The following is a 16,199-nucleotide window of genomic DNA, read 5'->3' on the forward strand; positions in this document are numbered from 1 at the left end:
CCTCCTGGCTTTCTCCCCCCCTCACTCCTCCTCCTCCTCTCTCTCCCCTCCTTCTGTCACTGCCTTTGTCTTTTCACGGCCACCTCAAATGGCTCTAGATCAATCAAAGGCACTCAACGGAGTTTGTTAGCGAGCCACTGTTGTGGGAGAATGAAGCCATGCACCCAGGGGTCTGCCGCCCTCATAATTAAATAGCTAGAGGAGGACTGAATGCATTCCTCTCGAGGACCTCCTGCACTCTCCGCTAACAATCTACCTCCAAGCGATTTGTGCAGCCGCAAAACTAATCACTTAGGCTTGTGCAATCCCAGACATGCTATAGAGAGAGGGGGGGAAAAAACAGCAATATTATTAGGTTTTGGAAAATGTCCACTGTTCAAAAATGGGGAAGGAGCAGATGCTAATGTGAAAGCGGGGTTAAACCGGTGGTTGGCCAGAGAAGGGAGGTAGGCACGCTGATGAAATCAACAGTCAATGGGATGCTCCCGGGGCTGTCAATCACGAACTGATTTACGTAAAGCAGGAAAATAAGTTGTGTGTGCCGCGATCAATATCTCATTCTTTAAGTGGCAGCGAGAAATTACAACTGACCAGCACTTCTTATACTGTCTGACCTGTGTACACAGTGCCTCCCACACACAGATGCATATTGTTCATTGATGCAGAAGGGGACCAGACCCAACTGATCAGATCTCAGCCCGAAACTGACCTGGGTAAAGAAATGAGAATTAACATCCATAACTGCAACTAAATTAGAAATGAAGTTACAAATAGTCTAAAGATGCACTCATTATTGTTCTGTCAGCAATGGATCAAATTATTTAAAATGTGTTGCTTCTATTGACAAACCAGTGTTTCCTCATACAATGCTAACACTACGGCGGTCAGCCAGGGTCTAATTTACTCCGCCGTGATTACATAACGAATATTTTTGAGCGTCTCAAACAACGTTGTGCTTGTGTTGTTTTTCCTATCGCTCCCGAAATCATCTCTCCCTCCCTCCCTACCTTACCCAAGACTTTCCGCACACACCGGTCGCTTACCTGCCTGAATTTAACCTTCACGTAGCATGTGAGGCTATTTGTGTTGTTCACTAATTAAAAATGTAGGTTACCTGATGTTTGTGCTCTTGACTTTCAGACCGTGGAGAGTAGGTCAAATCCCGGAGGAAAGGACTCCAGCTGTAACGTGAACTAGCTTAACTTTATGAGCGCTAGCTAGCAAAGTTAGCAAGCCGTTTACTAGAAATTAGATTAATTCGCTGATACTTTATTTGGTCTTACATACATTTGCCCATAGAATGCCACGTCTCTAAAGCATTTGGTTTTGTGTCCCTGTATGAGGCTGCTGCTGTTTGTCCCTAAATCCAAAATCTGCGTTATTACGGTAATATAGAGATGGACTGAAACAAAATCGCAACACTGCAAACCAAACATCCCTCAGCTATATAAAGCTTTTCAGTGTCTTTAACACAGTCACCTTCTTTTAAGCAAGAAAGCTGGTGGTATACTACCTGACCAGCACAAAATGGAACATGGACAAGGTCTGCAACTAACTCATGAGTAAAGTGGAGAATCTAGTGCTGGTGGAGACCAAAGCAGAAATACAAGATTTTGGGAATATTAAATATTATTATTTCTCGATAAGTAATAATGTTCATAATGTTCAGACATATATTTATACTGCATATGAAATGTCTTCACATAGAAGAGCACAAACATCTGATTTTAACAGTGGCGGTTACATCAATTTTTATTAGTGAACAACACAACCAGCTTCACATTACGTGAATCCCGTACGTTGCCTGTGCCGTTTTCTCCGTCAGGTTAAATTCAGTACAGAGCAGATGAGCGGCCTGAGTGTGGAGAGGGGTCTGAGGGGAGATTACTTTGGGGAGGGCAGGGACGGAGGGAGCAATAGTAAAAACACAACACAAGCAGTTTGAGGCGCGCAACAATAAGTTATGAGACCCTGGGAGTCCACCATAGTCTTAACGTTGTATGGGAAACTCTATGGGAGCAGATGTGTATGCAACTTACACATTGAATTACATTAATACTTAAAGACAGAGGAGATTAATTAAGCATGTGACTGCTTTGAGAGAGAGGTCGCAAGGTGAAGCAGGAAAGGGAGAAGAAGGGCGTCTGTGACAGGTTGCTAGGTGTCTTTCTGGGTCAGCTCCACTCCCACTCTCACAGCATTGCCTATTTTAGGTGGAGTCAAGAGCAGTGCCAAGTTGGTATTGATCTTCAAAACCACTGTTCAGAAAATCCATAAATGATGCCACAAACGATTAATCCAAACAACTTTACGTACAGTCTATTACAGGCTATTTTCACAACTGCTTGTTAATGTGCATGATTATATATGTATATATTTAAAGATTGCATATTTGTTAGCCTCTTATTTTCAAAATCAAAAGTCGGTTTTGAAGCCAACGTGGATAAGGAGTCTTTAAATCTGTGGAGGACGACTGAATGACACTAGAACAAACCTCAACAGTTTACACAATGAACCAAGGAAAGGGCATGTGTGCGAAAGCTGACAAAGAGAAACACACAGACCACACAATGAATGTGACATCCAGCATTGTGACAAAAGACATAGACGCAAAAAAAAAAGAAAACAATAAACAGCAACACTGGCAGAGCTCCGTCACTTCTGGGAAAGCTTTGGCAGTCGACCTGTAAACCCTTGCTGATCCAGTGGCGACGCAGACCGACACGAAAGGGGAAGAGGAGCTGGAGTGGACGGATCGGGCCCGTCCCGGTCAATCAGACGGCCTTTACCCAGAGCTAACGAGCCTGCCAATGAGTTCTGCGACTGTACCGCAGTGCCATTTAAAAAAAAATAAATAAAAGAAAGAATCAACACTGTTAAACAAAGTCTGGGAACGATTGTGGTTGGAAAGTCCAATACTACGATTACTCTGCTGACTCATGCTTTGTTTCATCTGCCATGTGGACAAGTGACCAATAGAGACGACGGCCAAAGTCTCCCTGTTGACTTACATGTGAATATCGACCAATTATTAAGTTTGAGCAAATTATATAACCGATATTCACAAAACAAATCTATCATTGTTATCATTTCTCATGTAAAATGAATCCAATTTTCCACTGCCAGCCGAGAAAGAAATATGAAATGAGTATTCAACATTTAAGCTAGACAGCCCCAGAGTAATACATTTATAATACATTATATAACCTAGGCCCAAATGTTTCGTAACGGTTTCATTTAATTTTGCAGCTTCAAGCCTGCACTCAGTTTACATTCCAGTTTATATTTATTGATAGCTAATGACATTTGAGCACTGTGGCTGTTTTGGACTCAGACTTATGTTTATTGCCGTGTGTGTGTGTGTGTGTGTCTTCTCTCGACTCAAAGACACATACATTGAAAGCTTTTGTGATTTCTTCACTAAGGACAGCGTCGGAAAAAAAGAAAGGGAAAAGTATTTTTAGGCACCGCTTTAAATGCCTCATTCGGCCGTCTACGTCAAGAAGACAAAGGGCTCCTCCACAAAGCCACTTCAGCGAGACTAGCGGTGCAGTAGTTTCTAATTTGCGTTACATTATCAAACGGCGTGTGGCAATCAATAAGAAATTTAATTTTCAAAGTATAGATTTTCATCCATTTTCTTCGGTTGCATCTCGACCGATATTGAGATATCACTTGGCCCGGGTATTTGGCAGCTTCAAGCCCGCGATTGATTTATGCTTCAATTTAAATTTACTGATAGCTTATGATATTCAACTTTATGGCCTTTTTTTGGGGCACAGAAGTTTTTTCCCTTGTGTAGCACATTTCTCTTTACCCATGGAGGGATATGTTGAAAGGTAATTTTATACTTCCCTCACAAGCAAAGCACTGGAAAATAGGGGAAAAAATATTTTTCGGCTCTGTGTTGAATGCCTTTCCTTGACAGCTGGATGACGAAAGGAAAAACACAGAGTGCTTCTCCATTAAGCTGCTAACAGAGTGGTTTATAATTTACGTTACTACTATATACGTTATTATCAAATGATGTAAGAAAGAAGCACATATTGGGTCTGCTGCATCTCAAACTATATTGAGATGTTCCTTCTGCAGTCCAATTTTATAACTGACAACTTTCACTCAGCTGCAGCAGCCGCCAGCGAGCCGCCTGAAAGCGGTATCTCCACCCAACCATTCCGCCCAGATGTCCGGTTTTGAAAGGGATCCCTCTACCGAACCATTCCACCTGCACGGCTCGATGCCGGTTCACTCATGTGTCATTACTGGAAAAGAGAAAACAGCCTAGCAAAAGCTTAACCTGACCCCTGAAAGCGATGTTAGTTCCATAAACGGAGAGGACCAAAAACCAAACAGGCAACGCTTGAGCCGCTTTACCCAGGAGCGCCCATTCCCTGCACCTCAATTAAAAATCATCACCGGCCCGTATTCCTTGCTTGAGGTAGTTGAGAACTTATTGATTCTGCTCATTTCTGCACTGATTATTCCTGCAACCAAGCCTCTTTAAGGCAACCCTATTTTCCATTCAGTATTGCATCAACAACCAAACCAAAGTTAGTTCACCTGAGCACACAGCTTAAGCAGGCTGATTCTTTTGTTATTCACACAGAGAGCTATCATGCAAACGTGTCCGGATGGTCGTCCGTTTAATCTTGAAAGTCTTACAAATAGTTTTTACTTTTAAAGGTAGGATGAATTAGGGGCTAGATGCATGATCTATGTGCGCTTCTGACCTGAATTAGAGTGAAATATTGCTCCGCTCTCTAGCGTGACTTGGCATGAGATAAGTGCGACAGGGAATCTGCTTTAGCGCTATCTGGAGGGCAGTCTGTCCTCTCTGGTGAAGGGCAATGAAGAAAGAAAATTGATCATATCCTGTTTCTCTTCCCTCTATCACATTTTCTTTCTCTTTTTTGCCTCTTTATGTCTTTGTCTCTTCTTTTCATTTTGTGCCATCCTACCCTCCAGCTCTCACTGATAGTCTTAAGTCATTCGTCCATCTTTTGCCTTCAATACCCTCTCTTTCAAATATATATATATATATATATTTTTTTTTCTCCTGCTACCATGTACATTGCAGTCACGCTCTCTTTTTCTTTTCTTTTTTTTTCAGGCTGCACATGTCCTTCCATCCCGTAAACAGTGTTTACGTGTTGGATGTTGTGCATATGAAAATCAGATCAACTTGACGTTTTCCTCGCACCGGCTCTCGGGCTGGGGTATCTTTCAGGATTTATCTGCCGTTCCGCTCCGCTCTGCTTTACGGGGGCGGCTCGAATACAGAGGTCAATACGGAAAGAGAGTCGGGGAGAGAGACAAAGAGAGCGACAAATGAAACACGGCCCGAGTATGATGGATGCTGCCAGATACAATCTGGCCGAGTGTTTGTGTCCATGCATGTGTGGGCCAGAGCCGTGACTGTGACAGTCATGGATGAGTGTGTGCAACCGTGTGTTTCGCCGTGTTTTGCGTGCAGATGTGTGTGTGCGTGTGTGTGAGATCTACAGCGGTATGCCTGTCAAATGCACTGCAGTCGCTGGAGATTACAGGAGCGTTACATTAGGAGAGTGTGTTTCTGTATTGTGTTGTGTGTTGCATCAGTGTGTGGACGTGTGGACGTGTGTGACGGCTTCGGGAAATACAGAAGGCCTGCAGTAGTAACATTTTTGTGGTTGGATGTAAAATTTAAAGTCAGATAAACAAGGTGAGAATCTGTTGCCCTTTCCGAACATAGTAATTTAGTTTTAGAGGATAGAAAGGTCTTGGACAAGTCAACATACTCTTATCTTAAATGAATTAATAATATTTCCACTGCAGTGATGGCACCCTTAAGTTAGTATTCTCCACTGGTTGTGAATTTTTGCTGCAGACATTAGCGTTATCATCTGCAATAATTCCACCAGCCAGTTAACCAGATGGGAGGCCGACATTGTCATCTGTTGCCTCCCCGCCTTGGACCTCCGGCACTCCCTACTTTCTTTTCTCCATGGCTACACTACGTTGCTTTTCAAATCCTGGACTTATGGATTTATGCAGCTTACTTATGCTGCTCCGAGTCTGCTCAGTTGTCATCCCCGAACGTGGATCGGTGAAAAGATGCAACACAAAGAACTGAGTGTGTAGAAGTGTTGAAATAACGGGAACCAGAAGTGGAAATCAAGGCTCGCGTTAGCAAGCTGGGCTAACAAGGGCTTCTTTCAGAGTAGAACACAAACTTAATAGCGTATTGAATGTTGCAGAGCGACTACAGACGATGTGTTGTTGACAGTGCACCATTCAACCAAAGCATTTAGAATCAGCCGGCAATAAGCATAAGGCTAAAATCCTATTTACTAAAAACTAATCTGTAACAATCATGGAGGTTGCGATTGTAATCCCTTGCACATCAGCAGTGCCCACAAATTGTAAAGTGAAATTTACCATATTCCTTTGATAGCACTTGTCCTATGCAAAGCGGCATCTCTTTGACTCTGGATGTGCTATGGAGACAGTTTTGGCAATTATAAATAAATGTCTGGACAGCGGTTCGGGCGCTAAGTCGGGAGGGTGTCGCTACACGGCACGTGAGACCAGCTCACAGGAGAAACGAGCTCAAAGCTGCCGAAAGAGCAAAGTCTCAAAGGACGAAGAGATTGGATGACATGCACGGTCGCACATTTAAATACCGGCTGGCAGTTTCCCCCCGCGATCAACCCAGGTCAATGTTTTTATTAAACCAAATGTGCAAAGTAACTGAAGCTGTCAAAAAGTGCAGCGGTGAAAAATGTACAGTGTGACCTTTGACATGGAGTGGAAGCAGAAAGTAGCAGAGGCGAAGCATCATATCCGGGGGACATGTCGGTAGATTCCAATAAATCCCAGATTTCATTTATCCTGTGCGAATGTGCCACATTTAACACAGACATCAAGGGATGATTTCTAAATCACACGACCGAAGCTCTTTTAAAAAATTCAAGCTAGACCTGGAAGCTAGTTCGCGCGTCCCCGCAGGAGTTGGCTGCATGACTCACTCCTCTCGAGGCGATGTGCATTCGACAGACCCTTTCAATCGCAGCCCTAAGCCATCAGTGCTCTGCTCATGCCTTTAACTGCACGTCTGCACACATCAGGAGTGCTCCCCACTGCCTGCCGGGTTGAGCTCAGTGTTTCCTTGTGGGGGGGGGAGGTCAGAGCCGAGACACTAAACACGATGTACACATTTCCCCAAAGCTACCTGAGCTACTACCAGTGTAGTAGGCTTATAGTTTGTTGGCTTTTTTTTTTTTTTTTTTTAAATATACAAAATGAATAACTTTTACACTGTGATCATATTTAACATTTGTAAACACAGATCAGGCATAACATTATGACCATTAAAAGAAGAAGTAAATAATATTGACTATCTTGTGACAATACGATGTTCTGCTGGGAAACCTTTGGACCTGGCATTTGTGTGGATGTTACTTAGACATGTAGCACCCACCTAGACCAGACCAGGCACCCCCACCCCATAGCAATGACACTCCTTGATGGCAGCAGCCATCCCCAGCAGGATGCAGCCTGACACAGGCACAAAAGACGCAAAAACGGTTTAGGAACAACTCAAAAAACACATGAAGAACAGCAGAAGGTGTTGACCTGGCCTCAAAATTCACTAAATCCCAAACTGATCAAGCATCTGTGGGATGATCCACAGAGGTCCCTCCCCTCAAAGGCCCCCACTAACAACACTGTGTTGTCAGACACCACAGGACACCCTCAGAAGGCCCATGTCCATTCTCTGATGAGTTAAAACTGTTTTGGAGGCACAAGGGAGACCTACACAACATTAGGAAGGTGGTTATAATGTTATGCTTGGTCGGAATATGATCCATAGACATCAGCAGACACCTGGTTTCTTCCTTGCCGTTGCTCTACCTGTACTGAAGCCATTTCTTTCTTACTTTAAAGGGATTAAGCCCTTAGCCTCATCTTTATCTTTTCAAACACACCTCATACCTCAGGTTAAATGTTAAATGAGACCAAGGTCAGACATGGTTGCCTGCCCTTTACATTTAGGATAACAATCCCCCGCACTGTCCCAAAATTTCAGCAATTAAACAGGACGGTGATTATTCAGATCTAACGAGCTGGAGCAGAGCCAGATCGTGTTGGACGTGGTCGCACTTCTACACATGTTACGGGTGTAACTGACGCATGTTCCCGCATATACGCGAGTGCCACCGGTGCACCGTCGCGCGCCTCCTTACAGACAGCTTTTCCTCTGCGGGCAGGTGGCGTTGAAGCCCATCCAGATGGGTTCTAAATCACGCCTGTTTTCTTGCCAACTCCCAACATAAATATCCCAGAAGGAACACAGGAGTTACCTTGGGGCGTGCCATCTTTCAGTCCCCCCGCCTTCGCCTCGGCCGCCTCTCAAATAACTTCATCTCTGACAGCTTTTTGCTCGGTCACATTTTCTGACACCTCCACGTTTTTCTGTCTTCTATCACTTGCTCACTTTACTTGCCTGTCCATTTCATTTCCCCCCCTCTCTCAAACTGTCTGGACCATTCTGCCTGTCTAAATCCGTTCGGTTCTGAATCTGTTTTCCTTGCTCTCTCTTTACCCTTTCTTACTTGCATACTGTCTTCTGGGCGCTTACACCGCATCCTCATCTTCACTGCGGGTGTTTGGCTAACCTGTCGCTTTGGCGCCCGCTCATCCGCGTCCCGCAACCATCTGTCGGCATCTGTTTAATCTCACATCAGCACATGTCTCTCTCACCTTCTGTCCCCTTTTCCTCCTGCTCGTCTTTCACCTCTGACCCACGGGAGCTTCTATAGGGCTGTGCGGCGCGCGCGCGCGTGTGTGTGTGTGCTGCATCCAAGTATGCCCTTATCACTGAAGTCCACCTGGCCTAGATTCCCGGTGCTGTGCCTCAGCTGTCGCATACCGTAATGCAATAACACGCGCTTGCATGTCGGTAAACACGCTAACAGCTGCTGCATCGCCGGTTCCACAGAAGGCGAGAGGTGGAAGAAGAAGAAGTGTCGTTTGGAGGAAAGTCTGGGCGAGTTTGCATCTGGATAATCTATAGGCGACTGCGTGTGGGCATGTACCGGAGCATATATGTGTGTGTGTGTGTGCGTGCATTCATTTATTTATCTGTGCGAGTGCACACATGTTAGTGCGAGGGTGGTTTTCAATCACGGATAGCTCCGAGTTATCACTCACTAATCCTCTAATGAACCAGCACTGTTTAGATAAAAGTGCCTCCATCAGACTCCTCACTGGAAGAGAAAGCACGGGGGTCCAGGGCCTCCTGTCATCCTTCCCCCATCCCTTCCGATTCTTCCATCCATTCCCTCCTCCCTTCCTTTCCGTCTCGAGGCCCTGCAAGCTGTGATCCTTCTACCTCCTGTCAGTTTCCAGCTCAGTTCTTCCATTCCTTCCTCGTCTTTTCTTCTATGTCCCTCTGTCTTAAGTCTCTCCTTCCTTAAAAAAGTGTTACTTTCTTTTCCCTTGATACGCATCTCCCTCATTCCTTATATCCTGATTGTTGATGTGTCATTCTTCTTTTCTGCCTCTACAATTCTCACCAAGTTTGTTCCCCTTCTCATTTCCCTATCTGATGCATCCCTTTCCTCCTCAGTCTCCTCCTTTCACTCAGTAGTTCCTTCAAATTATCCTTCCTTGATGACTCCTTTCCCCATTTCTTACCTTGCTCATCCCTTTCTACCTCAATCCGTTGTTTCCATCTTTCGTATCACCTGATTCCTCAATTATTTATGTCCCATTCTGTTGTTAACCCAAAGCTATATTCTCCATTTCGTCCTTGATCCCTTCTTTTTGCATTTCCTACCCGGCTGATTCCTCCTTTCTTCCTCAATCTGTCATTCCTTCATCCCTCTATCAACTCACCACATCTCCCCCCTTTTCCGAATACCACATGCAGGCCTTGCTTTCCTTTCAGCCTCTATCCATCATGCGTGTACTTCATTTACTGTTTTTTTGTTTTGTTTTTTCGGCTGAGAAACGTGGGACTGGTGTGGAACTATTGGAGACATTTGTTTCACCGGGGGGCAAAGAAAGCGAGCCAAACACAAGCAAGAACATCCGAGCGACGACTCGAACGCCGCGCCGAGCGACTCGAGCAGGCCCACGGTCCTTTTGGTAACAGGCACTCGGCCGTTTCTGCTCTGCTCAATTAATCTGGCTCAGTCACAACTGCGCCGAACTGTCATCCTCGCGCTAATAAAGAAAAAGCTCGGAGCTGTTTGCATTAAGTGCCCCGGCTCGTCCCAGACTGTCAGTTCGGCCCGCGGCTCTGGCTAGGCCACAACTTTTGTCCCTCTCTCTCTCTCTCTCTCTCTCTCTCTCTCTCTCTCTCTCTCTCTCTCTCTCTCTCTGTCTCTCCCAACCCGTTTATTCCACTGTGGTCGGGAGCGCAAATCCCCTCATCATCTCAAAGAAAACACTAAAGGCAGCACGGACTTGTAAAGATTCATTAGGCTTAATAACCTTTACCAAGCACAGGCCAGACATCTGGTGTGTGTGTGTTTGCCAACATCATATATGCGGATATGTTTGTGTGTGAGGCGTGTGCACGTGTCCCTCTGCAGATGAGCGCGGCGCGTGCGTCCTCCAAGAGCGGGGCTAGCTCCGAGCCACAATGCGTCTTATTCAGCAGGGTCCCTGGATTAAAATGTAATTTCATTCACAGTCGCAAATTGGGTTTTTTACTGTACTAATCTTCATTTTACTAAGCAGAATGAGGTATGTCATTAAAAAGAGAAGTGACTTAATGAAAGAATGCGGGGTGGATAGATGGCAGAGGGGAAAGTAGTTTCCCTAGCAGAACGATAAAAGGTAGTCAGAATCACAAAACAGCGGGAAAAGTCATGAATAAAGCAGCGCGGCGCCGGAACGAGGGGGGCACTGCGGCGATTATGTTTCAGGGATCGAGGTATAACGACGTCAACATTTGCAGTTTTTAAGCGTTCAACGAATGCCGGGTGGATTTAAAGTTTAAAGTATGCTCAAATAAAAAAACCAAAAGGTCGAAGGTCAAGCAAAATATTTGTTTGCACTTATACGTGCAGACAAGTCAGACTCCATGAAGTTTGAATAAAATGCTCCTCTGCATTGTAGGGGAATATAATGGAGGTAACTGAACTACAAAGATTTAAAAAAAAAAAAAAAAAAAAAAAAAGACATATGGCGTTTCATTAAAACTGGGCCGCGTGAAATGGAGTTCCGTGCATCGTGCAGTATTCCAGCAGCATTAGGTGTAACCGGGAGTAAAGCGAGCCACGGAGACGCTTCCGCTGTGAAGAATGACAAATAATGAATTCACCCCCCCCCCCAACCCCCTCGCCCTCGCACCTAATCACATTGAGGAATCAGGCGAAGCCATTTCCCTCGGCTCGGCCCCGCTCATACATTTCCGGAATAAAAATCATGATCCGCGAAAAATTATTTTGTGTGATATTATCGGGGCGATCTCCAATTGTTTGGCTTTGAAAAAGGCTGGACGTGCTAAAAAAATAAAATGGACTGAGACTTTTTTCCAATTAGATCCGTCTGCAAACTGGGCGAACAAATCATTTCTATTCCGCGCTCGCAACTTCACCGCTGCCAAAATCATCCCAACGCACCAGTAGGATACCAGCTCTGAAACAACTCATTCTTGTTGGGTTAATTAATGTTATTTTAATGATTCTTTTCTCCTATTTAAACGTCCTCAATTCTGTCTCTTCCTCTCACTCTATGTAAAGCTGCTGATGAAAAACATCACCTGCCCAAACGCAGGTAATGGTCCTAATGGGAATTAGAAGCCCATTTTCTGCTCCTCCTCCTCCCCTCTCGCCGTCCCTTCCTCTCTTCCCCTCCTCCTCCTCCTCCTCCTCCTCCCGCCCCGCCTTCCGTAGATGGACGAGGGAGATTTACAGTTAGGGGTCACACAGTGGTTCTAATTAGCTTAAGTAGGTTGGGAGGAATAAGCACTTCCTCGCTGGGACGCATCGCAGAGTCCCACAGCTCTGTCTGACTAAGCAGAGGGAGGAGAACGCAGACGGACATCCGACCCCTCTCTCTGGCCGGCCTCTACGTCCCCCCTCCCTCCTCCCCGTCTCTCTGTGTCCTTTCCTGTCTCCGTGTCTTCACCGGTGCAGCAATATTTCCCCAACTCTTACGGCCCAGGAAGATTTTGACAACAGAGAACTTGGTGTGACAATTTATCGGGAGACATTTCCGCGAGGATGACAACCCCTGGCAGCTGCTGGTTGTGTTTTCGGGTGTACTGGAAGGTAGTCAGGGAAATATCACACATGCTACATGACACCCCCCCCCCCCCCAGCGATGTGCCTGTTGCCAAGAGTATTTCTCTGTTTTTGTCTTCATATGAAACTTGAAATGTGGCCAAATTAGCTGACAGGGAAGAGAAATAATACCGCGCCACGTATTAATTCACTCTTGAAGGGTGCTCTGGTATTTTTTCATGGGCAAATTCTTTGACCTTGAGCGAGTCTGTTTAGCATGTGAAAGAAACGCGCTCAACAAGTCGCTTCTTTTTCACATGTCGTGCCATTTTTAAATTTGTGCGAAATTGACTTGACGGTTGGAAGGGGAGCACAGGAAGTCTCGTTCTGCTTGTGCAAATGCCTCTCTGTCTATGTCTCTCTCTTTCCTCCCGTGTGTGGTTCTGTCTGCGTCTCGTCTCTCCGACATCCAGGGAAGTAATCTGTTCACCAGAAAAACACGGGCACAATTCCCAGCATCCTGCAGAAAAGGGAAGAGAAAAAAAACCCGCGGTTTCGAAAACTCATGGGGAAAGACTCTCCGTCCAAATTAAAAAACAAAAAACAAAAAAACGTTTGAACCAATCTGTGACAGATCCGGAAAAAGTGCCTTTCTGCAGGAGCGGCCCTCCCCTTCCCTCCCGATGCTAAAACCCAAACAGCATTTTATAATTAGAACGATATCTTTCAGCGCTAAACACAACGAAACGCGGTGTAATCCTCCCCCCGTTTGCGCGGGCTAAACAATTTGCCACCCCGTTGACCCGTCCCGCTCGCCGCTGCCCTCTCTGCGTGCGTTTCACAACCCGTCCCACCTCCTACCTGCCTCCTTTTATCTCTAGCATTGCTCCCTTTCAATCGGGGTGCACCCCGGGGTGTTGGAGAGAGAGGGGGAGAGAGCATGCAACAGTTCCGACTGACTGAAACACGTGCCGCTTTGGGGCTGCTGCCAGTTTTGTTGTGGTTTTGAAAGGTTTTGTGGCCGAACTGATCGATACCTCAGTGTCTATTTTAGCAGGAAATTGTGAAAAATGACCTTCACAAAATCCCGCTGTTGTCTTCCGACTGCTCGCTTCGTCCAAACGCAGGCCAACGATCGACAGCAAAAGACAGCAGGCCCGCAAAACAGAGAAGACAAGAAACAGCGGATGATATTTTTGGCAAACAAGAAATGAACCATCAAGATTATTGAGTGAATGATTGATTAACTAATGGACTAATGGTTGCAACATGACTCAGTGTACAGTGTATAACGAGAGCGGTAAGGACTTGAGGATAGTCTTTACATGAAGGATTCTTCTTTCCAGTTCATTTTAGTAACATTTGCATTTAAAAATAGCATTTCTTTCCCCTTGCAGATCATTTGTTGGTCACAGACTGTACTCTAAACTGTCATATTGTGGATTTTCTCTCGATTAAATCCCATTTTTCTGCTCCTTATTTGTCATTCAGCTATCCGACAATACAAACTACCATTTCTCTAACTAACTACTGTTCTTCCTGTGCTGCTTACAGTCCAGGCTACTGTGGCCAAATATGTAAAACACGTCAGAGTGAAACACCTGACTGACACTAAAGAGTTTAATATATTGCTGAACTGCTTTTGTGAAGCACAGAAACACAAAAGCCGACCATCACAGGCACTTATGCTCCTTGAAATTATTGCTAAATATACTGAAACGCTGAGGCGCAGAGACAAAGAAAGACAAAGAAAGAGAGTGATGGTTGTTTCTATTTTGCACCCCCCTGACTGCTTGGCACTGTTCTGCAGAACTGAAAGGCCTCCCACGGCTCAAAGAAAAGCCCACTCCTCTTCCTCTCTTCTTCGCCTCTCTCTCTTTCTCTCTCCCCTTCTACCCTTCCCTGCTTATCTGCCTGTGTTGCCGACACATTCGTCAAGTGGTTTGACTCCTCATTCATGCAAGCTTTATTGAAATCGAATAAGCAATCCATTGTCGACAAAGAGACGCGGCGGGACAAAGATTTCCGACTCAAACCACAGCTCTCGCCGCCTCCCCTGACCCCAGTGCTTGCCTCGGTGTCCGGCTTGGGCGCCCGTGCAGAAGTTGAACGTCCTCTTCATGTGCACACGTGTGCGTGCATGGAGGGGGGGGGGTTGTCCTGGTTGGCTGCAAGAGCGTGCGCGCGCGAAAGAGAGATGCAGTTGGCTGCTCAGAGGCGGATGTGACTGGAGCTGGATTGACTGACTGGCAAGCAGCTCTACAGCTGATGGGAATACTAACATGACACACACACACACGCACATTTACTGCTTGCTCGATTTGTGCGCGCGGAGAGAGCGACATGCACACATAAACAACGCAATCACACAAATAACATGAGCTGAACTGCAGCCATCGATCATCGAAGAACCCTTTACATGCACACACATTCGTTCTTGCACGTTCAAACAGAAATGCACACACGTGAGGTCTGAAGAGAAGAAAAAAAAAAACATTTCTTGGCTTGCGGGTTCGGTTCAATACCAAGTCACAGCAACCAGATATTAAACATGCATGTAAAAGGCCTGCAGGTTCACCAGCACAGCTCAGCCTAGATCAGACTGAAGACTTTGCTGGAAGAAGGCATTTTACTGGTCGAAGTTTAAAATCTGAGATGGTCTTTTAATGTCCCATTCCAATTATCTGAGTCACAATTTCACTGTTACTGTTGTTATTATTTTTATAATTCTTTAGATGGGGGCTAAAGGATAATTGCTCTCCGTGTCCCCTTTAAAATTACTTTTCCATAACACTGTCCATTTGCCTTTGGGCTAGCTCTAATATCTGGCTAGTGAGAAGATATCTGCACCGGCGTGGATGACAAAATCCTTGCCACCGGCTAACGGGCAAATCAGAGGTTTGTTGGTGGCAGTCGATACAGGTATGTCTGACCATGGGTTGCAAGGTGCAGGACAATTAAAACTGTGATACCCCCAAATTACCTTCAGTTAATGTGCTTTCCTTTTTCTTTCTGTTCCTTTAAATATGACTGCTACAGGTGCATATGGGGACAGCACAGAAACAAACATGCATACCTTAGTCACAAGCGGTTCTGTGTCCTCCAGGATGGAGACGAAAGGGATCTCCAGGAAAGAGGATAAGAACTCCACCTGGATGAGCTCCTCTCTGGAGCGGGGAAAAGCGAGCACGGCTGATACGCCCCTGACCACCAGGTCCTGGCAAGCGCTGCGGGACAGCGACTCCGGGTCCCCTCCCGCGGGAGACCGAGCCACCATCTCCAGGCTCAGGTTGTAGGGCAGCAGAGGAGGAGGCTGCGAGGTCGTGGTGGAGTCCCCCCCTCCGCTCTGGTGCCGGAGGCTCGCCAGGGCGCGGTTGAGCGCGTTTTGTATCCGTGCCGGCTGCCGGGTCGGCAAGAGCGCGCCGAGGCGCACGGTGTGACCTATCCGGGAGAGGATGTGGCACGGCTGGGGGTGAGGAAAACAGGACTCCGGGGAGGAAAAGACGGCGCACAGCAGAAGCAGAAGGAGCGGTGTGGCAAAACGGAGAAGGAGACGAGTTCCCCCCGGGGCGAGGCAGTAGGTCCAGAGTCCAGAAAGGGACACCATGCTGTAGCTCCGACACGCAACAGAGGAGGACTGGGCTCTGCTCGGCGGGAGATGGCATAGCTCCCTCTTTCTCCCGGCTCCACCGCTTCTCTCGGACTTGACGGTTCTTTTCTTTCCCACCCCCCCTCGCCGCTTCTTCTGTGTTGATGCGCGCTGTCGACGGTGATTTGTCGGCGTTTTGACGTTTCGCCTCTCACCTCTTCAAAGTTTTTATGCCAACTGAGAAAAGACGCGCTGGTGGAGGAGAGGAGAGAGGAGAGATGAGCGCTCGCAGCTTAGAGCGGTCGCCCCGCTTCTGTCAGTCTCTGCTGGAGGAAGGCGCACCAGCTGTGAAGTGTGTGTGCGTGTGCGCGCGTGTGCGTGTGTGTGTGTGT

At 46.3% G+C, this 16,199-nt stretch overlaps 1 protein-coding gene across 1 annotated transcript in view; it reads right to left on the minus strand.

Annotated features, from left to right (window-relative positions):
• LOC311505587 (glutamate receptor ionotropic, NMDA 3B-like) overlaps window positions 1-15,825 on the minus strand; it is a gene marked incomplete at its 5' end in the record, with an annotated part of 69,074 nt that extends 53,249 nt beyond the window's left edge. Inside the window, one exon of the mRNA XM_084569227.1 lies at window positions 15,295-15,825. Within this exon, the coding sequence (XP_084425353.1) occupies window positions 15,295-15,825 (531 nt within the window). The remainder of the gene's footprint in view (window positions 1-15,294) is intronic.
• Between the last annotated feature and the right edge of the window lie 374 nt (window positions 15,826-16,199).

This window comes from Chelon labrosus, assembly GCF_963514085.1.
Source record: "Chelon labrosus genome assembly, chromosome: 20".
Classification (NCBI taxonomy): domain Eukaryota; kingdom Metazoa; phylum Chordata; class Actinopteri; order Mugiliformes; family Mugilidae; genus Chelon; species Chelon labrosus.